The following is a 24,815-nucleotide window of genomic DNA, read 5'->3' as shown; positions in this document are numbered from 1 at the left end:
CGCATCTGTCGAAAGCGAATCGTCCTGCCCATCCATCCCCGATTCCGTATCCGTATCTCCAGCAACCTCACTGCAGCTACTTGGCAAGTCCCAAACAGCTCCACTTCGTAGACGCATTGGTGTCGATTCGTGCATACAAGCAAAGCAAAGGAAACAAGCTCAAGCTCAAATTCAAGGCATGTTCAAGCTCTTGCGCGTTGAGAGAAGGAAGAGAGGTAGAAAGAATGAAGAACAAACGGCAGTCGGGTTGCTTATATACTCGTCCTCTCGCACATGTGTGAAAACAAACATAAAAATATGTTCTTGCAGGTTTAGCTAGGTAATTTCCCGCTTTCATTACATACATAAAAAACAAAAAAAGTCAAACAAGCAGCAGACACTAGACAGCGGACAGCAGTGTCATTCATTTTACATTGCACGTACCCACAGGCGAGTTTCTCTACCCCCTGCTATTGTATAAACCAACGCCCTCACCGAAACTGGTTGCCTTCATGCCGCCTGTCTTCCTAGCTCGACAGGGCGATGAACAATGCCAGCCATACTTTCCCGGGACAGAGGAGGCTGTCCCCCGGGTAGTCATGTGGTTGTGTGGTTATGTGGTTGTGTGTATGTGTGTGTATGAAGTCATTGAAAGAAAGCAATGCCACTTGGCAAGCCGGAGATGACTGTTTGATCCTGGTGGCAAATACCATTAAGCTCTGATCATGGGGAGGTAAGAAGGAAGGGGGTGGAGATGGGGGTGGTCGTTGGGCAGCTAGCAGCTAGTTTGTGCTCATTCCGTGGGCTGGCTCGGCCCGCCAGGAATATTGGTTTGGTACCTACCTACCCACCTTCAATTGAACGTTGCTTGCAATTGTATACGGAGTGTACCTAGGAAGTGCAAGTTCCGGTTCCGGTAAGGCTGATGCCCGTCCCACGAGCGGACACACAGGGCGGACAGAAACGTCATTTTCCCCTGCACTCTGCGCGACATTTTCAAGTCCGCAGCAAACGACTTCGCCGCGGAAGTATGGAGGGTCTCCGGTCTGTGTTTTTACAAGGATCTTTTCGGGGTATGTGGTGCGATTGTTTGGGGTTGGGGGCCATTTGGCGGAGCACAGCACAGCCTCATGTTGCACAGTTGGAGAAAGCCTTGCAGCCTTGATTACCCGCCCACGAGATTTCTTCAATGCGGCCGAGACGGTGGCCCAATAGGCAGTTTAGTGATACGTGAGTCATTAGCTGCGTGTTGGTAACTCTTGGAGCGGGAGCTTGGAGTGATATGTACCTAGGTAGGTAGCTAGGTAGCGTTGATGCATTGACGGCCCGTACCTTACTCGAGTAGAATGCTGGAAAGAGGCTGCGTCTACTTTTCTCATCGGGCGAATCAGTATCACTAAGACGTTGCTCACTCAAAGACTCGTTATTACCATGCAGCATTGTTGCTTATTTCTATATGATTATTGCATATCTGTAGCCATAATTTGACAGTTCATTATTTGGGTTCGAACACCTGATGTGTAAAGAAGTAGCCGTTTTTATCGACCAACTCCAGGTGCTCTAAACAAAGCTGGCAGGAGCCAGAAATAGGGATCTTCGAGCTTCTTAGCCATTCATAGCCTTTCAGAGAACCACGGAGATTAGTCACCTATTTGCTTGGGGTGTTTTCCTTGGACGTCATTCCCCGATGTCTCAACGCGCCGCTCCATGCCCGCCATTAACAACTCCACACCGAGCCTGGCATTTCGATATTCCAAGTCATCCTCTCGGCGTGGAGATGAATCCGATGATACTGATTTTCCTTTATTCCTATAGTAATCAAGAAGGATATCATAGCGGCCATGAATCAGGGAACAACTCGATCATTGATTCAAAGCCAGGATCGATGGGGTCCCAGAGGAAAGGCATTGTGTCATCCACTGCGAAAAAATCGTTGGTTGCACTTTGACTTATGAGGTTTTGATCCGGAACGTGCGGGTTACTACTATTTGCATTCTCCGGGACATTGTTTTCGGCATTTGGATTTTCAAGGTAGCTTTCAACTGGCAAGGGGTTTGACGGCGCTAAAGACTCTAGTAGGTTTGCTTGTTGTTCTAGCCATGGTTAACAAAGGTCCGTGGCTAAGTAAAATACCCGGGAAGCTGGGCATACCTTTCTTGAGACTCCTGGTGTATGGTTGGTCGCCATATTCTTCTCGCCACCACCACATCGTATCATGTAAAAGACTCATCGAAAGCCGACTTTGAATTCTCACTTCTGGAGAAGCAATACCATCACCCTTCGGCTTGAAAGCCTTCTGCGATGTCCAGAGCTGAGCAAATATCCCCGCCATACGGCCTGGCATATCGTTATTGTGGATAGACATCTTTCTCAGAAGTGCGATTTCTTGAAAATATGAAACTTTCCCTGCCTGCTGGTCGCGGATATATTTTGAGATACGGGTCTTCAAGATGCGCAGAAGAACGGACGCTGCTAAGGCCGACATGCGATATATCTGATGTGGGCAGAACGATGCTAGATTTATCTCACTGTCTAGCCTGCCTGTCATCTCAATGACTTGTATAGCCGTCGTGTATATTTTAGTGAGGTTCAGAGAAAACATCTCATCCTCTGGGCATCGAAGGTAGTATATACGCAGCTGTAGTCGTGCGATTTGAAGGTACAGAGCTTCCAGATCTATTTCGGTTGTCGAAATAATCAGTTGGGAGGTTCTGTTACAAGTTTGAGAAAATATTGAAAGTAATTTACCTGAGAATTCTGAGCTCTCTCGATCTAGTTCGCTGAGTTGAGCCTCAAAAACATCTAACATCATTGAGGGAGCAGCTTGAGGCTTGTTTTGTAAATCGTCGAAATTGTATTCAAATAGAACCGAGTTCATTCGACCAACGATACTTGCGAGTCTGATCTCTAAGTTTAAGCTCCGGGGAGTTAGAGACATATGGCCGCTCAACTCCAATTTTCTCTGGAATAGATCTAAGGGCAGTGTAATTGGGTATCCGAGGGCACATGCGGCTCTGGGTACAGTCAGATGGGTTCAGATCTAGACATCGAATACTGACTTTTGGTGCACGACTACACAATAAGACCACAGCTGAACACGGCGAGCAATGTTCTCATTGCTCAGATCCACTCGAGTTCGTGAATAGTCTTGTCCTTGCAGTGGCACATGTAGACCAATTTGAAGTGCCAGATTGATCGACATCCCAGATAGGGTAAAGGTGTTGTCTTTGCTTGTTGAATTTGTCGGAAATGGCCAAGTAGATAAGATCAAAAGTCCTTGGATATTGGGAATTACCGCACCTCCTATGTGCATTGAAGACCATCCGAGTTTCAGGACGGGCTCAGCGATCGATCCAATTAAGGTGGGGTTGCCTATATATCTTCTAGTACCTGCGCTGATGATTGCCCAGAACAATAGAGGCGACTGGTCATAAAACGAGTTAGGAGTAGCTTGTGGGTCCAGAAATGGCAAGTGCTTTGCATAGTACAGGAAGTATCTGCCGTCGTCAGTCAGTCCATGCGTCACGTGAAAGGGAGTGGAAGAAACTTACAATGCAAAAATATCGTCGATTTCCTTTGGTTCGAGGTTGATTGCACCCAAACTCCTGGGCAGCGTATCACTTGAACTGCCCCCCATCGGTATGGGGGCATGAAGAGGTGCAACTTGGAGCGCATTGTCCTCCTGTCGCTGTTCACTTTGGTCCTGACTCTCATGCCTACTCGTGGGTGAGTGTGACACAACAGCGTCGCTTGGTGATGTGGAAATTCCAGATTCTTGGAGTCGTGGATCATTGGCGCCGTAGACTGTACTCAATCGTTCTCTAAGGAGGTCATTCTCTCGTTGCAGGATTGCCGATTTCCTGCTTAATATCAACGACCACGCCTAGTGAAGAGGAAGAAACCTGATCCTTACTGCCTTTTGTTGGTCCTCCTGAATCCGTTTTCAATTGTACAATGTAGCCCCAACCTTCGACATCTTTCGCATGGGTTGGGAAAGTCTGCCTTTGCACTACATTTCAACTATCAATGTTTCCAGTCAGCCCGACGCCTGTTGACCGGGATAAAGTCTCTTGCTTTGAGTATTGTTATTCTCGGATTCGAGTACTCAGGCTTGCCTTTTGTTGCTTGCACTCATTGCAAGCTTTGCTAGGATGTCGTCGCGAGCCATTTGCTCTCTACAAACCATCAGTTTTGCTGACCGCCAATGCAATGGCAAGGTACCTCGCGCTTTAGCGGAACTTACATTGGTCGACGTTGAGGATCCGGTCTCCATATAAGAAACGGTGCCTATTCTCTAGGCAAGTATCGCATTTTGACACATACCTTTAGCCCAGATAATTATTCGGAACTCATGAGTGGGGGACCAGCAGTAAAATCTCTTCGAATGTTATCATCCCGGTCAGCTGCTCAAACGAATTTTAGTGCATATAATCACATGACTTGGTCCTTTACTCATTATTTTTATAATTTCCACTATAGACTATTTTACGCTTCGAATAGTATGATTTACTTCGACACTACTAGATTGATAGTGCACATATTGTAGCGAATTATAATTGCCTGTGGCTGTAGATTTCCTATCTACCCTCCGTAACACTGAGTACCCCATGTTCCCCACGCATTGCTCAAAAGCCGGAATCGGATTTTGATCCTATTACAAATATATTAATCCCTACAGTGTTCGGATATCGTGTGATTGGGTGAGGTTTCGAAAGCAACCTCTGCCTCTGGAGTCAATTGACAACTGTCAAAACTATCAAGTCTTGAGAACAAAACGACCAAATGAGGGTAGCATTACCAGCGGCGAAACTTTGGCAAACCCTTCTACGACCGAATCGACTTAACCAGCAGAATGCGGTTCTGTTTCGGAAATCATTTCCAGCTAACGGGCCACGTAGACTGATATCATATGAAATGAAAGAACTTTTAATAAAAGCTGGACCGAAAGTAACGGTAATCAATTCGCCTATCCCTACTCCAAACAAAGATCAAGTTGTTATCAAAGTCGTTGCCGTTGGATCTAATCCCAAAGACTGGAAGCGTCCTGAATGGCGTGGTAATGTTATCAATCAAGGGGATGATGTGGCGGGGTATGTTCACGCTGTGGGAGAGAACGTCACCGAGTTCAAGGTGAGGGGGGACCTTATTCTGAGGGAGGAGATAGCTAATGTGGACTTGGAATAGCCTGGAGATCGTGTTGCGGCGTTCCATGAGATGGGCGGCCCAGGGGGTGGGTATGCAGAATATGCGTTGGCTTGGGCATATACCACCTTTCATTTGCCAAAGAAGATTTCGTTTGAAGGTAAATGACTCCCAGAGTGTCCTCTAATTCGACTTCTAACCTGGATTACAGAAGCTGCAACGATCCCGTAAACCTAGCTTCACCCTTCGAAATAGAAAGAAAGCACTAACAACAATATACAGATTAGCTGCAATGACGGCAGCAATGGCTCTTTTCTCTCGCCTCCCGCTGCCCATGCCCTGGTCACCAGCCAAAAAGCCAACACCACTCATCATATATGGCGCATCCTCCGCCGTAGGTTGCTTCGCAATCCAGCTCGCCAAACGTGCCAACATCCACCCTTTGCTCTGCGTTGCCGGAAAAGGTGCATCGCACGTCGAGACATTGATTGACCGATCCAAAGGGGATACGATTATTGACTATCGACAAGGACCGAATGCCGTGGCTCAAGGCTTCAGAGACGCTCTTCGAGCCAATGGTTTACAGGAGGTCAAGTACGGCTTTGATGTCATCAGTGGGAACGAGAGCTGGAAACCGATGGTTAAGGTTATGGATCCACATGGTGCAATTACTCTCCTGCTGCCATATCCTGAGAGCGACATTCCGCAAACGATGAGCCATGTACGCACTGCTGTTGGGGGCTCACATGGGGGACCTGGGACTCGTGATTATGACCCGGACTTGGCATATGTTTTCTTCCGCTTGTTTGCCAAAGGACTTGCCGATGGATGGTTCAAGGGACATCCGTATGAGATTAGGAAAGGAGGGCTCGATGGAGTGGAGGGTGCGCTAGCTGATTTGAAGGCTGGGAAAGCTAGTGCGGTGAAATACGTTTTCAGAGTTGAAGATACCCCGGGCTTAGGAAGAAAGGATGGAACAGAGTGAAAGTGTGAGAGCGTCTACTTGGTAATATGGTAAAGAGGTGCCTAACATGAAGTCCGACAATGCATCTCTCGGGATCATCCTCGCTTTGAATTCTTCTTTCACATACTACAATAGCCCGTAAATTCATATCCTATAACTTCACGGGCTTCAGGATGATGTTGTCAATCAACCTTACTGGCGGCCCATCTGACAACCCCAGATCTTCTCCGGGCTGCGGAACTTCGACCGGTAGCATCTTCACGGCCCCACTGATAATTGCCCCTCTCGTCTCATCGACTTCATCCAATTCCTGCATCGTTTCCGGATCTGCCAAGGAGATGTAATCGATCTCAAAGTTCACCCGTTCTTCTGGCGGCAACTGGTGCTGCTCCATTAATAGGAGCTTCGTCAATTGTTCAGCAGGCCCCAGAAGCTCATCCCGCAAACGGTGTTCTCGTAGGTAACTCATCTCCGCCACCCTCAAGATTTTTGACAGAACCGTCGCAACTTTCCGTCTTCTTGTACCTAAATAAACATTCCTGGAACTCAGCGCCAATCCATCTGGCGCCCTCTGGGTATCACCAACAACCACCTCCGTATTCATACAAAAGTCTTTGACCATCTTCTTGATCACCACTGTCTGTTGTACATCCTTCTGTCCAAAATAGACCTTTTCTGGCATTACGATATTGAACAACTTCATACACACTGTAGCCACTCCTCGGAAGAACGTAGGCCGACTTGCGCCTTCCAAGACTTCTCCAACAGGTGTAATTGTCACAAAGCTCCCTTTGGCATTGACCGCCTGATCTGGCCTGCCGCTGGGATACATGGTGTCTGTGGTAGGCGCAAACACGGCAGCAATGCCTCCAAGGTTGTTCCCATCCTCAGCGAGCTCCTTATCAAGATCCTTCAGCATACCACAATCCGTTTCCCACGTCTTGGGATAGCTGTCTAGGTCTTCATGTACACCAAATTGGGTTGGGTTGACGTATACGCTGACAACGACGCGGTGGTTCTCGGCGGCTGCCATTCGAATTAGGGACAGATGGCCTTCGTGCAGGGCTCCCATGGTAGGAACGAGACCGACGGTGCGGTAGTCAAGGAGTTGTTTTCGGCGCCATGCTTGCAGTTCCGAGATCTCTCGGAAGATCTTGATAGACGTGTGAGGTATCACCTGGCCTTTGCTTCGAAAGTGGAATGAACGAAGATGTGAGGAAGAACATCGAGGGCTGGTTGTTTTCAAGACATGTCGTATATTAGAGCTCGGAAAAGCTATGCAATGGCTTCTAGAGAACATGATTGCCAGTTGATGCTTGATATTTGGGTAGTAGATGGTAGAAATATGGAGGTGCCTGTTCAAGGCCCATTTTGACAAGAATGCTTGCCCGACTTCATTGCTGTGATGGTATGTGCTGCGTATATCGAAGCCCAAGAAGCTTTTTTGAAGCTCCGCAGCCAGTTTCCCCAAGGGGACTAGTTCCCATCGCGGGGAATCTTCCGTCTGTGCACTTTTCTCGATAACGAAACTTTTCTGACTTTATCGGAAGGGCCAGAAAATACCAACATACTCAATATTTCTCGAAAACTAACGATCATGGCCGACGATGGCATGATCATGAACTTTGAGATAGGAGACTCTCCTCTCCTGTCTAAACCAATCATTCAAGGAGGGCGTTGGAAGGACCGTCTAGCAGCAAAGAGGGAGGCTCGTGGACCAAGACCGCAACCCCACGCCCGAGAAATATTCAACGAGAGACGGCACGATGTTGGAGTCGAAGATTACATTGGTCCGGGAGCCAACGCAAGGCCACCGAAAAGACAACGGGTTGAAGACGATTCGGAAAGAAATGAGAATTCGGGGAGAAATGAGAATACTGCGAGAGTAATTTCAGGTAAACTTCCGCCTGGCAGTATAAATATAGGAGCCAGACGGGATACCGCGATACAAGAGGAGACAAGACCTGCTTTTGTTTCTGGCAAACTACCTCCAGGAAGCATAAAAATTGGCGGCGGCTCAAAGAAGTTCGAGGACGACGAGACAAGACCTGCTTTTATGTCAGGGAAGCTGCCTCCTGGAAGTATAAAAATTGGCAGCAGCTCCAAAAAGTTCGGAGACGAGGATACAAGACCGAACTTTGTACCAGGAAAACAACCGCCTGGAAGCATTGGCCCTGGTCACAATAAAGATACTGGAAAACCAAATCAGATTATCTCGTCACTCTTCACGTTCAACCCCTCGTCAAAGACTACATTTGAGGAACCCGAAGAAGAGGTTGAACCAGCCAAACCGTCTAATGCCCCTCTCACCGATGAGATGTCTACATTTGTGAACCTGGGTCTCTCACTACGACTAGCTGCCCATCTCTCCACTAAGATGGGGATGAAAGCACCGACTGCGATTCAGAAGGCAGCAGTAACTCAGATGGTGAAGGATGACAGCGATACGTTTATACAAGCGGAAACTGGTTCAGGTAAAACCCTGGCATACCTATTGCCCATTGTGGAGCGAATCCTGGCAATGAGCAGCAAGGACGTGCAGGTACATCGAGATTCTGGATTATTTGCAATTGTGCTTGCTCCTACGCGAGAGTTATGCAAGCAGATAGCTGCCGTTTTGGAGAAGCTTTTAAGATGTGCGCCCTGGATTGTGGGCACTACGGTGATTGGAGGGGAGAGCAAACAGTCGGAGAAAGCCAGACTACGAAAGGGCGTGAATATCCTAATCGCAACTCCTGGAAGACTTGCGGATCACTTGGACAACACTGAAGTTTTGAATGTTAGCAAGGTTAGATGGCTAGTATTGGATGAAGGGGATCGATTAATGGAGTTGGGATTCGAGGAGGAGATCAAGGGGATTGTGGAGAAGATCGGTCGAAGAGCGTTAAAGGTGCCTTCGATTCAAGGCTTGGACCTCAAGGCCTTGCCAAGTCGAAAGGTGACGGTCCTTTGCTCGGCTACTATGAAGATGAATGTTCAGCGACTCGGAGAAATTAGTTTGAAGGATGCGGTTCACATACAAGCGGATCCTGCTGAAGTGGACATCACGAAGGAGAAAACGAGCGACACAGAAACGGAGGAGAAGGTGTTTTCAGCTCCAGCCCAATTAAAGCAGTCGTATGCCGTCGTTCCCGCCAAGCTACGACTCGTCACACTTACAGCAATCCTCAAGCGCGCATTTGCGAGACGAGGTTCAGTCATGAAGGCGATTGTATTCATTTCCTGTGCTGATTCAGTCGACTTTCACTTCTCATTATTCAGTCGGCCTCTCGAGGTTTCAGCAGAAGATGGAGAAGCCCAACCTGAAGTACCGACAATTACGAAGACGGACTTGACTAAAGACACAGTTGCTCATGGAACTGCATTCTCCAGCAATACAAATCCCGTCATCCTCCACAAGTTACACGGCTCATTGGCTCAAAATATTAGAACAGCAACGCTCAAGGCTTTTACTCAATCTACAGAGCCCTGCGTCTTGGTCTGTACCGATGTCGCATCTCGAGGTCTGGATTTACCAAACGTAGACTATGTAATCGAGTACGACCCCCCTTTCAGCGCCGACGACCATCTTCATCGTGTCGGGAGAACCGCTCGAGCGGGACGAGAGGGCCGAGCATTGATCTTCCTGCTCCCTGGCGAGGAAGAAGAGTATGTTTCTATCCTAGCATCAGGCTACAAGGACGGTAAGAAATCACTCACCCACCATACCGCGGAGGATCTAGTACGAAAAGGGTTCGGTGGTACAGGCAGAGAATGGGAAGAGCGTGCTACAGAATGGCAATTGGAGGTCGAGCGCTGGAGTCAAGACTCACCCAAATATCTCGAGATGGCACGCCGTGGATATCAAAGCCATATCCGTGCATATGCTACTCATGTAGCAAACGAAAGGCATATCTTCAACATGCAAACTCTCCATCTAGGACATCTAGCAAAAGCGTTCGCGCTGAGAGATAAACCGGGTAGTATCAAGGTGCCTGGTTTGAGGCCAAACAAGATGACAAAGGCGGATAGAAGTGTTGCAGCTAGGAAGGCGAAGAGAGGAGAGGTGGAGGATAAAGCTCCCGAGGGAGAGAGAGCTAGGAAGCAGAGGAAATTGGACTTGGAATTGCCTAGAGCGGATGACGATGCTGCAAGGAGGATGAAGAAGAAGATGAAAGAGCATATGGCTGTCGCGAGCGAGTTCAATATCGGATAAGATTACCTTCCATAGACCATTTGAACCAGCTCTACCATCTATTTCTCGCATAACTTCCATAAATCTACACGTGATCAATCCTATGCTACTCCACTTCCATCGCGACTTCCGCGTCCAGACGCGTCTCCCCAAATCTTGAATCTTTTCATCCAGTCTAGACAGCGCCCATCATCCAGAATTTCTCTTCACTAATGACTCACGGAAATAGCGCCCTATTCCACATTCAGGGGCGATGCACCAGCAAGACCAATTACCCCTACCAAGACCAATGCCTTCACCAAGCTGATGAACGCATCCAAGCAACAGGGGCACGAATACACCAATGCTCCCGATCTCAGCAGGCGGCTGCAATTCTTCGAGCAAGAGATAGAAAAGAGGGAGAAGCCATACCCTCATCGTATAATCACAACTAGTTTGGCAGACCAGAAGCGCAGCGCCGCGGAATCATTAAGCGCGGTTTCGTCCAGCATTGTCGATTGGGCATTCTGAGTCTTCGAGCCGCTGAGAATGCAAAAAGCAAAGGTCCTTTCAGGGCGTGTTACCGTCGGACATGAAGAAGACTATTGGAATAGATTGTATGATTCTTGGGAGGTATACAGATAAAATAAGAAACCTGTATAAATAGTTCATGCTTCCAGTGAAGTTGTGATTGAGTCGGCTTCTGTGACTCTGCGTGATTTAAGTCTAAATCGTATTTCTCTTCTGCCCGATTCTACCCAGGTATTGGCGCGTTGCTCCTTTACTTCGGTCGATATTTGTGGCTTGTGTATCTAAAATGCATAACTTATTACTTCCATTCATTATGGCTCTTGGTTGCAAATGCGAGACAGGCAAATGAGATCCTACGATAATTTTGATAAAATATAGTCAAAAGTGGTATTATACATATTGGCATTTAAGATAGAACTGTGCTACTAAGCGTTACTAGGTGAATAACTCATATGTAGGTACCTACGGTAGGTAGGAACTAATATTTGACCTTCAAGCGAGGAGCTGCGATGAGTCCCTTGATGTAAAGGGCCGTTCTGTTTTGTTTACCTCACTTTACACAATATGGGACTGACATTATCTGAGCTGCTGCCTTCGTAACTATAGGATGAGAATGGGCCGTTTCGGCTATTGAGCAGACTCGGTCATCAGTGGCAGAATCTACAGGACGGACCGCTTCTGAATCATAACAAGAACCACGATGATCGCCAGCGCGTGTTTGTTTTCCCCCTCAATCGTGCAATTTACCTAAACAACAAAGCGTCTTTCGAGTGACTGTTACTCACATGCCATGAATTCACCCGAGAAAAGAGCCGCAAAGCGCTCTATATTTGACCAGGCTGGACCTGAATCAAAGCGCGCCTCCAGATTCAATCAACACCTATTTACACGCTCGCCTCCAAGATCTCCCAAAAGTGCACCTGGAAGCTCACAAGATGCCTCTGGCAGCGTCTTTCGTGGCTTCCAGAAGAGAGCAGACAATGAATCAACGGATTCTGACCTGGTAGTAGATGACCCTCGTTCTCTGGATTTTGAGGATTGGATAATGGAGCAAATGATCGACGAGCCGATGCCAGATATACGAGCTCCGAATGAGCAGGAGGTAATCAATTCTGGGAGTGCGACGTCGCTCAAGGAAGTTTCTCAAGCTATCAACAACAAACAACAGGTCCCGTACGACTATCCTAACAATGCAGCTTCAGAACCTGGCCAAGATCATTTTATCATATCGGAAGCGTTAAGAGCAGGTAAGACAATTATCAAAGCAAGTCTTACCTGGCATGTTGACTAAACCTCACAGAAAGTAGTATTGAACATATTCGCCCAAGCAAAGTTCAGTGGGTTTGTTTGAACGACGGAGCTCGCCTTCTCAAAATTCCCAAAGGTGAGTTCTTCTATTTACACACACTCAGAACACTTCTAATATGTCATTTAAATATAGTGGTTGATCTCGAATGGGCACGCGACTACCTTTCTCCTATATGCTACGGAAACATCCCAGTATTGACAAATCCCTTTATTTTTAACAACGTCAAATTCACACCTGTCTTCAAGCCATACCCAAAACCTCTGGACCGCTATAATTCTACCTTGCCTTCTGACGATCCGGAAAATACTTGGGCAAGACCGTTCCTGCCGGGTTTTCCTTTTCCTGACAGGTATCCAAATTCTTCTTTGATATCTTTAAGACACCTGCAGCTTCGAGACCACTTGGCTACCCTCGCCACTAAACAACGCGCTATGGAACATTCAATAGCAACGGGTCGGCCAAAACAAGAACAATCCACAAACAAGCAACATACTCCGGTAAACATCCACGCACAACGGTCTATAAATATGCCGCAAAAGTTACAAGAATACCAAGCACAACAACATGCCCGAATATTCGCACAAATGCAGAATTCTCTGGGAACAAAAAACCCCCTCGAGGACTTTCAACCACATGCACATCCACAAACACAAAACTCCCAACCGGCGCCAAAGATGCAAGAACCTCCCGAAGACATCCAACACAGCATGACCCTCCTCCTCAGCTCACCAAAAATATCAGCAGACAAAAACTTCGCCGCGCTGCACTACCCACTCCCAGACCCCAACCCCCCTCTGAAAATCTGGGGTTCACTTCCTCCACTAAAGCCCAGTATCAGCAGTTTACCCAGCCCAATGAAAACCCCCGCGCATACAGCAGCGCAGTTTTTGACACAGCGTGCAGAGTCTGCTACTTATGCAGAGCGTCAGGGGCAGATGGCGCCGGGTGGTACTTTTACGTTGAGAGATTGGGATGAGATGGGGGATGATATTTCGGTGGAGATGACGCAGGGAGAAGTTCGTATTCCCCGCATATCACCCAGCTTCTCGCTTTCGACAAACCCGAAGTCTCTTTGCCCTTCTTGCTAACTACCTACAAGGTCAACGACGCCTACCACCAAGCCCTCGCGGCTGGCCTACACACCTACGACGAAATGCTCCGCTTGAACATGCTCGAAATACAACACGGGCCCCAAAGCAAATACTGCAAAGAGCACACGCCGCCTTATGCGAAGGATCCCCCGGACCCGACGTGGATGACTCGTGGTGAGATTCGTGTTGATGGGGAGGAGGATTGGGTGGAGCAGTTTGTGGATTGGGAGGGTGGTGGAAGGGGAGTGGGCGTGGATGAGGGAGAGGAGTTGGATGTTGATGAACTTATGGAGGAGTTTTGAGACGCAGAGGTGAATTGGTAATGGGAGCTGTGCTTTGTGGATAGTGGGTGGAGGGAGGGAGGGGTGGTGGCGTTTGGGAAGCGTTGATTTGGCATGATACCCGGTTTGATTGTGGCGCTTGTAGAGTAGAATGTGGGATTCTAAATGGGAAAGCATTCGATGATTCAGATGGCTTTCTTGAGCTTTACGGGGGTCTGTGAAGTGAGGCTATCTTGGAGATGAAGGTTGATGAACAAGTGAAGAATATAGGGGTTAAGCGAGATCATGTGACTGTTGCATAGATGAGAAGACTTCTGGTGCACCTTTTGAAATACCGAGAGGTAAGAATACTTTTTGCAATTATACATTACGATCAAATTACGCACGGGCTCGCTGGTATCCTCCGAAGGGTATCGTTCAAGATTGCTTTGACCGAGTATGCTTTATCCTAGCCGGAGCTTAAGATCCCCATTGGCCGAGAATATGCTGTCCAGAAAAAATGCATGCGAATACAGAGCCCTGTCAGGATTGCCCTATATTGAAAATTCCTGTTTTAATCAACTGCCTATAGATGTTCGTCGGAAATTGCGTTGCTGGATCTTGGGTGTCGAAACTAATGCGGCTGGGTGGGGGTAACTGGACGGCGTGTGCTGAGGAGCCCGTATACACCAATGAGAAGGCAGGGCGAATTGACGGGCACTGATCATCGATCCAGATAGAGAATTTTGAAGTTGTCGCATTAAAGAGTTTTGATAGACGTGGTTGGCGGCCTGTTCTAGATACTTTGCCCAGGGCTGTTGAAAGAGATAGCCTTTCAGCGGGGTATTCCACAATTCGCCCCTGCCCCTCTGCCTCCTCCGCCTCCTCTACGGAATTATAGACTCGACGAATCTCAAACAGAGTGGTCCAGAACCAACATCTTGTATTGCTCGTTGCATCTGGCGGCCCGAGCTCCTGGAATAATTTTGAGGTGCTGTTCATGAAAAGCAAGGTCGGGAATCAAGGGGCACCCTGGTGCATATATCCCTTCACAATGCTTTATTCAAAAGCTCTAGTCCTTTGTCAACCCTTCTTCTCCAGTCGACTCTTAGCAAACTTCTCATGCCACTTGTTGACTTTGGGAGGTGCTTTCGCTTCTGCCTCCTGAACGATTAACTCGATTGTATCTTCGATCTTAGCAATCGCTGTAATTGATGGTACCGGGATAAAACTCGCAGCATCGTCCGCTTCGGTCGGGAACGTACTCGAAGGCTGCAGTATCATAATTGGATTCGACGTGTTCTTCTGCCGCATCTGGTATTTCTTGTCCCCGGAGCAGAGAATCGCGTACCCGGGGGTAGTAGCAGTCGCAGGGGAGGATGTTATGGTAATTCTATGAGGATGTTAGCTCTAAAGCAGAAGAACAATAGAACGGGGTCAAACGCTGGAGGTTTGTCCGACTCAAGGAGAGCTAGGACCTCTGGTGGAAGTTCCAGAAGCTTGAACGCTTGCTGGTTGTGGTTCGCAGAGAAAGGGATATCGACATCGTACTGGGTCGACATGTTGGATGGTGAGAATTATTGCCCCGTCGCAGAATATTGGCTTACAGTAAACGAGGTACCTCGTATGTGATGTGATTTCTTGTTGTTTCGTCTTGAGGTTTGGCGGGGTCGACGGAACTCTTTTGTTGACAAAAGCTGCGAACCAATCAACGCGTCCAATCGTGTGCCTCAAGAAAAAGCTCTCCGCAAATCTATACTTAGAGGCTGATATTGACAAGCTACGCTACCTTCGACCAGCTTTACCCCGGATCGTGCATTAAGTATCAGAATAAGGTGTCTACTCCCACCACTCAAAGGCCTCGATCGTGCATCCGCATCTGCAGTACTAGAAGTACAAACTCTTCAACAGAAAAACAGCGTCTGGCCACAAACGCAAACGCGTCGCCTTTGTTTTTCCCACGCCCAACCAGATGCTCACCAACAGAAACATTAATTCGTCAAACCACATCCACGCACAGAAATCTCTTCAGTCGCATCCATCGAGGAACCCTCGCTATGAGGGGGGCCCATTGACCGGCCTAGACTAGCCATCTCCTAAACAACTACCCTTCATCACCAGCCTTGTCATGGTTCGAGTCACCGACGAGCTGATCTTGGCGCAAGACCAAGTCAGTCTCTATTACACTACTGATCCCTCTCTGGGAAATCTGCCAGTTCTCATATTCCACGGCCCCTCGACGACGAGCAATTCCACCCTCAACAGCTCCCGAATCCAGGTCCATGTCTTCTCCTCAGCTGGATTTCAAAGCTACCCACGCATCACCATCTCCCCCAATTCGCCGTTCTATCAATCTGTGAATCATCTACCGCGCGACAAACAAGGAGAGGAAATATGTCGGGGTCTAGCATTTGGATTATTGAAATACTTCAAGGAGTTGCCAGAAGTAGTCAAGAGTGGCTTGACCCTTCAATCGGCGCATACTCGAAACAAGATACCTGGTCCGGCTCCTGCATTATTTGGCGAGCAACATGCGGCGGATCTGGCGGCGTCGATGGTCAAGCTGGAAAACAAAGCGGATGTGATTAAGGATATAGAGTCAGCATTGCGGCCCCAGCATATCAACCATGTTGACATTGATCTCGTTCTGCCACCGGGCTCGATTGCAGACCTTCAGGAGGAGATGGCGGACGAAAACCTGGACGATGATGACTTACTAGATCCCACCCTGAAGCAATATGGCATTTATGCTCCATTGGTCAAGCTTTTCGGCGAAGTGTCATTTCTTCCAACTTCAAAGCTGCGCCGGGCGCCATCCAAACCCACGTCTCTCAACAAATCAAGAACTTTCGTAAAGGACCAGAAGATGTCATTACGTCGAGAAATGGGAGAGTTTGTTGATACCGAAGAGCGATATGTTATCAAAATGCACGAGCTCGTCAATCATATGGCTGATGATTTCCGCACGAAGGCCAAAAACCGGGCATTTGGGAGCTTCAGTCCTTCTGAACAGGATCTGGCAAAGCTCTTTCCTCGATGCTTAGATAGGATCTTGCAAGTGAACTCAGCTTTTCTTGCAGACATTAAGAAGGTCATGGACGCCACGGAAGAAGAAGCAATGGGAGATTTAGAAGCCCCTACTGTTGGTTCGACCGGATCTCGACATGGTGCATCTGGACGTTTGAAAGATCCCACTGGAGCGCTTGCATTTGCCAAAGTACTTCTCCAATGGTTTCCTCAATTTGCAGACTGTTACCAAGAATACATCAATGCCAGTCAAGACTTTCCCCAGCTCATTTCCTCGTTCACCAAGCAACAATCAAGTTTCTCCCAAAGAGTCCAGCAGACTGGAGAGCAACGTCTTCGATCTGCTGTTATTGAGCCTGTCCAGAGACTGCCACGTTACAGCCTCTTCATTGACAATATTGTCAACTGCCTTCCGGTCTTTCACCCCGCTCTACAGCCTATGCTCAAAGCAAGAGATATCATAACCTCAATTTGTTCTCTGGACCCACCTGCAGCAGACAAGTCTCAGGTCGTAAATCGGTTACGAAACATTATCGATTCTTGGCCTATGGGTTTGCATCCGCAAGGTCGACTCATTACAGCAGTGGACGTTCTCGAGCTCCCAGCTCCATTTCATGCTGATCCATCAAATGTCTCCTCAAATTCTAGAGAAGGAATGCTTCTTCTCTTTGCAGATTGTGTCATTTTGCTTAAGAAGGTCACAGAATGCAATTTGTCGGCCAGAGGCGTCATGGCGGAAATTGACAAACCCTCGGCAGCTTCCATGATGGCGTCTGTTACAGCTGCTGCGGGAGGACAAAAGCACATATACGAGCTAACATTCGGCGGCTGGCATTTCTTGGGTGATGTTCGTTTCACAATGTCTAACGATGGACGCAATATTTGGATGACCTCGCTACGCGAACTGAAGGACCCATTGACTGGCAGAGAACGCACTTCTCCAGCCCCTACCATACGCAATTTTGCTCTCCGTACTGGATATGAGGGCAAAGCGCTGAGGTTTACCGAGGAGATTACTCGAGCTAGGCTAGAAGGAAGATTCCCTGAAAGGGAAAGAGAGACAGACAAATGGTGTCTAAGATCAACAAAACTGCATGCTACTGAGATCTCTTTTCACACTGCAATCTTCGAAGAAGGAATTGACAAGTTAGTTGAGGGCAGAAAGGAGCCAGCTCCCATTCGGATCGTGATTGATCATGAGAAGGGTACGAAAGGAGCCCCTGTCGGTCACTACGGGGTCGAGATTGTCGCCAATGTATCAGTCCTTGGGGGTGGACTGAAGTATCGGCTCGAGGTAGACGGACTCCACGATAGGGTTTTTGTAGATGAAGTGGTCACAGAGCATTTTCTTCCCACCTTTGCAAAGAGAAGTAATTGCACATCACTCAAAAAAAAATAGAGAAATAACTGACAAACTGCGCAGCTGTGGACTTGCTTCGATCCCAATACAATCTGAGCAACCCCGCTCTAAGCGGATCATTCTCATCATTCCACTCTAAGATTCTCAAGTCGCTTTGCGTAGTGGCTGAGGGTGACAAGATGAAGAGCATACGGTCGCCATCACCTGTCAAGATGCTTTCGAGCTTCTTAAGCGGGGGCTTCAATAGCTCAGTCTCATCTTTTAAAGACTCTGGATCCTCCTACACAACTCCGAACAAGCATCCACGAACTCCTGTTATGGCCTTTATTCCCCCAATGCAAGCTTCGCCAGTGTCGAGAACAGGCAGCCACAAATATTCCCAATCGGTTGACTTTGACGGTAAAGGTAGCGTTAGGGCTGCAGTTGATGAAACTCGACCTGATAATCCACTCGTTCGCTTAGAGGAAACGTTCACAGCCTACGTTGCTGCTCTACAGGTTCGCAAGGGGAACATTGTCGGGAGAGTACTTCGAAGCCGAAAAAATGCGGATGAGCTTGCCATCAATGCCATTTACAACACCTTTATTGAAAATCCTTTTGACAACAGAGCATCTTCGGAAGTCACTGTTGATGTTCTATTCGTAGCATTTGAAAAGTACTTGAGAATGGCTTGGAAGGACCAGATGGGTCAAGTCATGTCTCTGCAAACTCTGGATGCCTTGCAGGAAAGGTCTTTAAATCAATACCCAGGAGATTTTGCCGACTATGTGAGAATAGTATTCGGTGAGATGGCACCACAAAACCGACGAGCTTTTATCGCAATAATCAAGCTGCTAGCCGATCTGTTGGATGGTTGTGGCAATGACGGCGACAGAGGTGCTTTAACAGTTGCATTTGCAGAATTGTTGGTTACGGATGGAGAGCCTCACGACTACATCAACTTGTTGGATCGTATGGTAGAGGATGCAGATCGTCTATTTGAAGACATCGGCCCTGGTTCTATCACTGGCTTTGGTAGTAATTCTGCGTATGGCTCCATTTCTGGGGGCCGGTCTAACCACTCAGCAACTGCATCGTTGACATCGAACACCTCTTCTTTCCGACGCAGATTTGCCGATACACTGCTCAGACAAAATAGCAAGACTGACGCTGATCGTTCCTCTGTCTGGAGAACGTTGAGCAAGACAAATCGTCATGTCGCTACTGGGGAGCCTGTTCCATCTTCTAGCATTTCCAAGGGATCTCTGAATCGGTCGAGGTCGATTGAATCTCCAGGCAGGCGACCAGTCTCTCGCGATAGACCCGCTATTCAAGGGTTGTTTGATGATAGGCCTTCAAGTTCGCATGGACAACCAGGAAGATTGAGTACTATTGGGGCTTCGCCTCCGCCCGAGAATATCGATTCTGTGAAGTCCCTCAAGAAAAGCAGAAGAAGCTCTTTGTCAGATCTCAAGGCCTTAATGGCAGCTGCAACGTTAGGGAATATCTCACCAGCTCCGCCTCCACCTCCGAAGGGGCTCCATTTCAACACTCCCCCGCGTACCCCATCACCCACCAAGATCCCAGTAGCAGACAAGAAATCCCCACTGTTCCGCACTGGCTCTCCGAATCAGAAGGAGAATATTCCACTCAACTCAAGAAATATTGGAAGTCTGACAGAGCGACCTCAAAATATCATGTCCTCGTCTGATACTGTCGTAGTGAAGGATTTATGGACTGGAAAAGCTCATTCCAAAACTGTCTCGCTTTCCTCCAACATTCCAACACTCCACGGCTCGCCTCATTCGCGTGGCGCCTCAACATCACGTCCAACATCCAGTCCAGGAAAATCCTCACCACAGAAGTTGCGCTTGCAAAGTCCTCAGAAGCTGCGGGAACGTCTTCAAAACGAATCTAAGGCAATCAACGAGGCTGAAGCTTCTCTACAAAAAGAACTCTCGAAAATCGGCGAAGAAATGGCTAAACTCAATTCCGGCTCCTCTGGTCGCTCTGACGACCTAGATAAACTCACCTCGACAGTCTCAAATCTCGAAGTCAAGATCCCTGAAGTAGTTAGGGACTTGACGAGCAAGAATGATACGATTAAGCAAGATCTCGAGAAGAGCTTGCAAGCATCGGAGCTCAAAGTCAAAGGCCTGGACCAACTGTATAAGGAGAGCAGTGCGGAGAACGAACTACTGTACGAGAAAATGAATGGCGAGTTAGGGAAGATCGTTAAGGCTTTGAGGGGAAAGGGAAAAGAAGATAAAGAAGAGTTGATTGTCAAAGTCAAGGAATATAGCGAGGATGCCGCGAAGACGAAGAAAGAGAACGCGAGATTGAGGAGGGAAATTCTAACTTTAAGGACGCTATTAAAGGCGAGCGAGTAAGGTTCTGTGGGATTTGACTTTCAAAGGGATATCGGATGTATTTGCATGGATGAGCGGATTGTGCATACGGCGTTTGGTAACTTTGGTTCAAGGCATGGATGGATGGCTTGTACAATATCTTATATCCCACTGGGTTGGGATATTTGTATGTAATGAATGAATGATGGATGATACATAATCTCTTTGCGTGTCCTTTCCTTCGTCGCATTGCTCTTTTACATGTCAATCTACTATAACATCTAGCAATGTTGAGAGGGGGGCCTGGCTCATTCATGTCTTCGCCTGTCTCTCAGCACCCTCCTTCTCCATACCCTCGCATCCGGTCGCCTTGCCAGCTAATTCCTCGACTTTGCCACCGATGCCACTTGCTGCTGGCTCACTGCTCTTGTTTTGGCTCGCACTCTATGCATTTTCTCATCAGTTCTGTTCGATTCCTTGGATATATTTATATAATATATGCATTTCTAGGCTTTTGGGTTGAGAAGGAAAGGTAGTACCTTCATTTCATCAATGCCAGCCTTTGCATCTTGCTTCCCGCTCTCCTGCCATTCCTTGCTACCCGTTACATTGCCAATCGTCTCTTCGGCGTAGCCTTTTGCGTATTGTGCGTGTCCGGAGATCATCGAGGGGTTGTTGTTAGACGCCATTCTGTTGTATTTCTTTTTGGGAATGTAGGAATTGAGGATCTCTTATAGGGAGTTGAGGCTCTTAGAGAGAGACGGTGACTGCAGGTGTGCTTTTGTTATGTATATGAGGAAGATGTGGTGATGTCATGACAAACGCAAGGCTGGGCGAGGCTGAAATCTCCGAGCTGACTTTTGGCGGGAGATACTCGAGTACTACTGTAGTCTCGGCTCGGTCCACAAGCTGCCGTTTGGGGAAGTTCCAAGCTAGGTTATCTACAGATTCTCAAGTTTCGCTGCACAATGTTCATTACTCATAATACGGTACATACTCTCATTTGTGGATATCTTCTGAGCGCGAAACGAACAACTTCAAGGTTGATATTCCAACACGGAGACAGGGCCCGGTGGAGTTGTGTTTTGTTCATTTTAGCATTGTGTCTCACAAATCCACCATGATTTCCACTTCCAATCTGCGAGTTATCAGGAAGTAGCTATAGGAAGAGGTGGCTGCGTGCTACAAGTTGACATCGTGGTATACGGCACCGTGGCCGTCGAAACAGGAGTCCCTGAAACCGTCTCCGCCTTAACCAAGACCGGAATCACTGCTCCAGTGTTAAGACTGAATATTCGATGGCCAAGCACTATTCCACTATTAGTAGCTATTTCAATTTCAAGGGCAGAGGGTAAGTACCTCTCAAGATACTAGCAATTTCCCCAGAATGGCTGGTAACTGAGAGCCAAGTGTGGCCGTCACTCCCAAACACATCATCCAGAACCGTCTTGCTTCTGATATCCTGATCCGTGGGTACCTCGCCCTCAAGCGGTTTGAAAAGTAAATCTTCCTCCGAAAAGCCAGCCTCGATCTTGTACAGGGGGAAGGCGTTGTGGATATACGTCTTATTTCCTCTTCTATCACACGTGTGACCACTGATTCCTTCCCGGAACAGTTCTTTGACAGTGGGGATGAAGGGGTGTAAAGGAGACAAGGGTAGCTGCGAGAACGTGACGTTGGCCGTTTGCAGACAGCGAGTGAGAGGAGATACATAGTAGCTTTGAGGAACTGGGATCTTCTGTAGCTTGATACGAGAGGCCCAGAAATCTGCAGCTTTTTGTGCTTGTGCTACTCCGTTCAGTGTGATCTTTGCATCAGCCCAAACTATGGTGCCGTTCCCGTCACGAATAGACCAGTAGCACTGTTGTAGTCATCAGTATAATATAATGGTTGAATATTTACGTAAGCAAAACATACGTTCCATGCTGGCGTTCCATAATAAGATTCTGCAACATTGTGATACCCCTCACCGTGGCGACCCAAGAAAAGGACTTTGTAATTGACGTTTTTACCACTCCTGATATTTAGAGTATCGACATAGTGCTCGAATTTTTGCCATTGGGTGAAAGAGTTATCACACTCAGTGTCGGTAGGGTAGGTACGATTGATCAATCCAAAATTTGTGGCTGTCTGTCATGTAAATTAGTTGATTTCCCCTTATCTTTCTAAATAAGACATCGCTCACATAATCAAATGTCCCTGGAACCGTAGCGTTGTCGTCTTGAAGGAACAATCCAAGGACAGTCGAGTACTTGATATAAGCCGATGGGAATGTTTCTGGCGCAGACGTTGGACGTGGAACCCATTCTGCTGCGCACGTGACTGCAAGGCAAGAGACTGCTTGGGCGTATTTGATTAACATGATAGAAATCCTTCACTAGAATGAAAAGGCAAACAATTGCAAAATTTAAAGTGGGAATTTCCTATCATACTTATACATAAACCCATCGGACAATTTCTAATTGCTAGTGACCGTCATGTCATGTCCTATAGTGATGGCCACGTGCTGAGGTTGCCGCCCCACCTTCCTAATTGGCCCAAATCAATCTCACAGAAATCTTTCTTTCGCGTCTTCGCAACTCAGACTAAGTCCAAGGCACAAGTTGTTCAATTCATGCGTAAGAGGGTGGCATTATAAGTTCAAGTACCCCAAGTAGGAATAGATCCATACTCTACGATTCCAATGATCCGATAAATTTCTGAACGACATATCCTTTGTCATAAATTTCCCTAATTCAACACCAATGTTCCGTTCGAGTTGTTGTTTTGAGCTTGAGACAGCGTATTACTGCCGATTTTCTCTGTGAGACTGCTCATCCCCAAAGATTTGCCTTTGATCAAGTCCGCAGCCTTCTCACCAATTGCGTAAGCGGGCATTTGAGTGTGGCCTTGGTTAAGCAATGGCATCACACTGGTATCGGCAACGCGAAGGCCCTTCACTCCTCGTACCCTCAACTCGCTATCAAGGACAGCCATGGGATCAAAATCGGTACCCATTTTGGCTGTTCCGGCAGGGTGGTAACACGTGGTCGCATTGTCCCTGACGAAGGGAACCCAATCCTCTCTCTCGGTGTTCTTGTGGTGAGTCAAAGCTGCAGGCCAACTGCCGTCGACAATGTCCCTGGTGCCCTTACCTTGGGTGATAATCTCATTGGCAAATTTGCAAGCTTCACTGAGCACAACAACGTCCAACTCCTCTGAAAGATAATTGTGGTACACAATAGGGTTGTCTTTCGGATCAGCCGACTTGAGCGTGACACTACCTCGAGATTTTGGCGCGAATAATTCGGCGATGAGCGAGAAAGCGTGGGAGTTTTCTCCATCTAAGAAGTCTGTGAATTGTTTTAGGCCGCCATAACACTCTGTGCTGAAGAACTCGATATTTAGTTGTGCAGATGTGAGACCCATGGGGTCACGGCCTTCCTTTCGAAGGGCTGAGTTCCAAAGTGGTTCGGCCTTGAGTCTTTCATGACGATAATCTCTTTCGTGGCCTTGATTTCTCTCATCGAGCCATCTTTCTCGATAACTTTGACTGCAACAGCTTTGAGTTTGTCACCTTCGCCTTCGCCTTCGAGGATGACTTTGTCGACCGTGGTCTCAGTCTTGACCGCCAGGTTTGGGCCCTTGTTCACGAAGTAACCATCCGCAGTAGTTCTGTCTCCCTTGTACACTGTTCTGGGTACGTGTCCACATCCATGTGGATTATCTCCAGTGGTGAACATATACGGCTGTTTTCTTAATCCCAGGTCCTCCATCGATTCTAGGATCATGTTCGATATCGGTGCCTGTGGTATTCATAAGCAACAAGTTCCAACATCTCGATTGGAGGACGCATCTACCGAATCATAGGACCCTACATTCAGTAGTCCATCGTAGCCATGGTTCTGCTCGTCTGCTTTGAACCATTTCTTATCATGAAAATTCTCGGCCTTCTTCATGTAGCCAAATACTTCCTCTCTGCTCCAACCTGGTATATTCCAGTCATCATAATCTTGCTTCGTTCCACGAATGCAAAGTTTGCCATTAGTTCCACTTGAGCCTAACATTTCCACGCGCCTCAGACCCCAATCACAAAACCGTCATTATCTGGTCTTCAAGCATTACCATCTGCTGGAAGTAGTCATTCTGGCATTACCTCTATAATCGCTCTACTATGAGCACCCAACTACATAGAACGCCCCCCGAAAGCTTCACCCACCCTCCGACCGATGAGAAGAGTCGATTTATCGGTATCGACTATTTTCGGGGAAAATAAGAGCTGGAAAGCGGGAAAGGTCTTGATGAATAGTTGGTCTGAGTACACGTCAGAATCAGAAGGGTATCATGATCTGCTGCGGAGTAACGACGACTAGAATTGAAAGAATTCAACATATTTTGGTACGCATTAGACATGTTCTCGCTCAGCAGAGATAGCTAATGTTGAAAGTGAGATGACGCCACCAATAGGCACATCTGTACGCCGACTCACTCCAGATCGATGGATGTTGGGCTCCTCGAAAGTCTGTGAACGAAAGAATTCACCCAGAGATTATTATTAATCTTTCTCTTGGTCCTGCTGCTCCTGCCGCGGTGCCCCATCTCGGCCAGGTACTCCTGGCTCGCCTGGTTCCCCCCGCAGACCTGATTGTCCTCGTGCTCCTGCTGCTCCATCTCGACCATCTCTGCCATGGCC

At 47.7% G+C, this 24,815-nt stretch overlaps 9 protein-coding genes across 9 annotated transcripts; 3 read left to right on the top strand and 6 right to left on the bottom strand.

Moving 5' to 3' along the window:
- Positions 1–1,809: 1,809 nt before the first annotated feature.
- On the bottom strand, positions 1,810–3,616 carry LEU3_2 (Regulatory protein LEU3; the record flags this gene model as incomplete). The annotated part of the gene is made up of 5 exons (XM_031148347.1): positions 1,810–2,072; positions 2,131–2,655; positions 2,728–2,993; positions 3,039–3,476; positions 3,531–3,616. 5 exons carry the CDS (start codon positions 3,614–3,616, stop codon positions 1,810–1,812), a joined length of 1,578 nt encoding a protein of 525 aa, XP_031006086.1.
- A 1,145-nt stretch (positions 3,617–4,761) lies between these two features.
- fsr4_2 (Trans-enoyl reductase) lies at positions 4,762–6,106 on the top strand (the record flags this gene model as incomplete). Its single annotated transcript, XM_031148346.1, has 3 exons — positions 4,762–5,109; positions 5,164–5,213; positions 5,404–6,106. 3 exons carry the CDS (start codon positions 4,762–4,764, stop codon positions 6,104–6,106), a joined length of 1,101 nt encoding a protein of 366 aa, XP_031006087.1.
- A 130-nt stretch (positions 6,107–6,236) lies between these two features.
- panC (Pantothenate synthetase) lies at positions 6,237–7,157 on the bottom strand (the record flags this gene model as incomplete). Its single annotated transcript, XM_031148345.1, has 1 exon — positions 6,237–7,157. One exon carries the CDS (start codon positions 7,155–7,157, stop codon positions 6,237–6,239), a length of 921 nt encoding a protein of 306 aa, XP_031006088.1.
- Positions 7,158–7,465: 308 nt separating this feature from the next.
- On the top strand, positions 7,466–10,280 carry dbp7 (ATP-dependent RNA helicase; the record flags this gene model as incomplete). Its single annotated transcript, XM_031148344.1, has 2 exons — positions 7,466–7,493; positions 7,636–10,280. The coding sequence occupies 2 exons, from the start codon at positions 7,466–7,468 to the stop codon at positions 10,278–10,280; spliced, it is 2,673 nt and encodes an 890-aa protein (XP_031006081.1).
- A 4,232-nt stretch (positions 10,281–14,512) lies between these two features.
- LHYA1_G003372 (uncharacterized protein) lies at positions 14,513–14,991 on the bottom strand (the record flags this gene model as incomplete). Its single annotated transcript, XM_031148343.1, has 2 exons — positions 14,513–14,822; positions 14,855–14,991. The coding sequence occupies 2 exons, from the start codon at positions 14,989–14,991 to the stop codon at positions 14,513–14,515; spliced, it is 447 nt and encodes a 148-aa protein (XP_031006082.1).
- Positions 14,992–15,557: 566 nt separating this feature from the next.
- Positions 15,558–20,185, top strand: gef2 (Rho guanine nucleotide exchange factor; the record flags this gene model as incomplete). The annotated part of the gene is made up of 2 exons (XM_031148342.1): positions 15,558–17,826; positions 17,880–20,185. 2 exons carry the CDS (start codon positions 15,558–15,560, stop codon positions 20,183–20,185), a joined length of 4,575 nt encoding a protein of 1,524 aa, XP_031006083.1.
- Positions 20,186–20,455: 270 nt separating this feature from the next.
- On the bottom strand, positions 20,456–20,844 carry LHYA1_G003370 (uncharacterized protein; the record flags this gene model as incomplete). Its single annotated transcript, XM_031148341.1, has 2 exons — positions 20,456–20,587; positions 20,683–20,844. Coding segments are annotated over 2 exons (294 nt in total), but the record flags the coding sequence as incomplete, so codon positions are not given.
- Positions 20,845–21,291: 447 nt separating this feature from the next.
- On the bottom strand, positions 21,292–22,505 carry LHYA1_G003369 (putative phosphoglycerate mutase; the record flags this gene model as incomplete). Its single annotated transcript, XM_031148340.1, has 4 exons — positions 21,292–21,452; positions 21,503–22,004; positions 22,061–22,273; positions 22,329–22,505. 4 exons carry the CDS (start codon positions 22,503–22,505, stop codon positions 21,292–21,294), a joined length of 1,053 nt encoding a protein of 350 aa, XP_031006064.1.
- A 368-nt stretch (positions 22,506–22,873) lies between these two features.
- Gld (Glucose dehydrogenase [FAD,quinone]) lies at positions 22,874–24,189 on the bottom strand (the record flags this gene model as incomplete). The annotated part of the gene is made up of 3 exons (XM_031148339.1): positions 22,874–23,566; positions 23,617–23,928; positions 23,983–24,189. 3 exons carry the CDS (start codon positions 24,187–24,189, stop codon positions 22,874–22,876), a joined length of 1,212 nt encoding a protein of 403 aa, XP_031006063.1.
- Positions 24,190–24,815: the final 626 nt, after the last annotated feature.

This window comes from Lachnellula hyalina (genome assembly GCF_007821495.1).
Source record: "Lachnellula hyalina strain CBS 185.66 chromosome Unknown contig00051, whole genome shotgun sequence".
NCBI lineage: Eukaryota > Fungi > Ascomycota > Leotiomycetes > Helotiales > Lachnaceae > Lachnellula > Lachnellula hyalina.
Note: the sequence above shows the minus strand (reverse complement) of the source record. Positions and strands in the feature narration are given on the sequence as shown.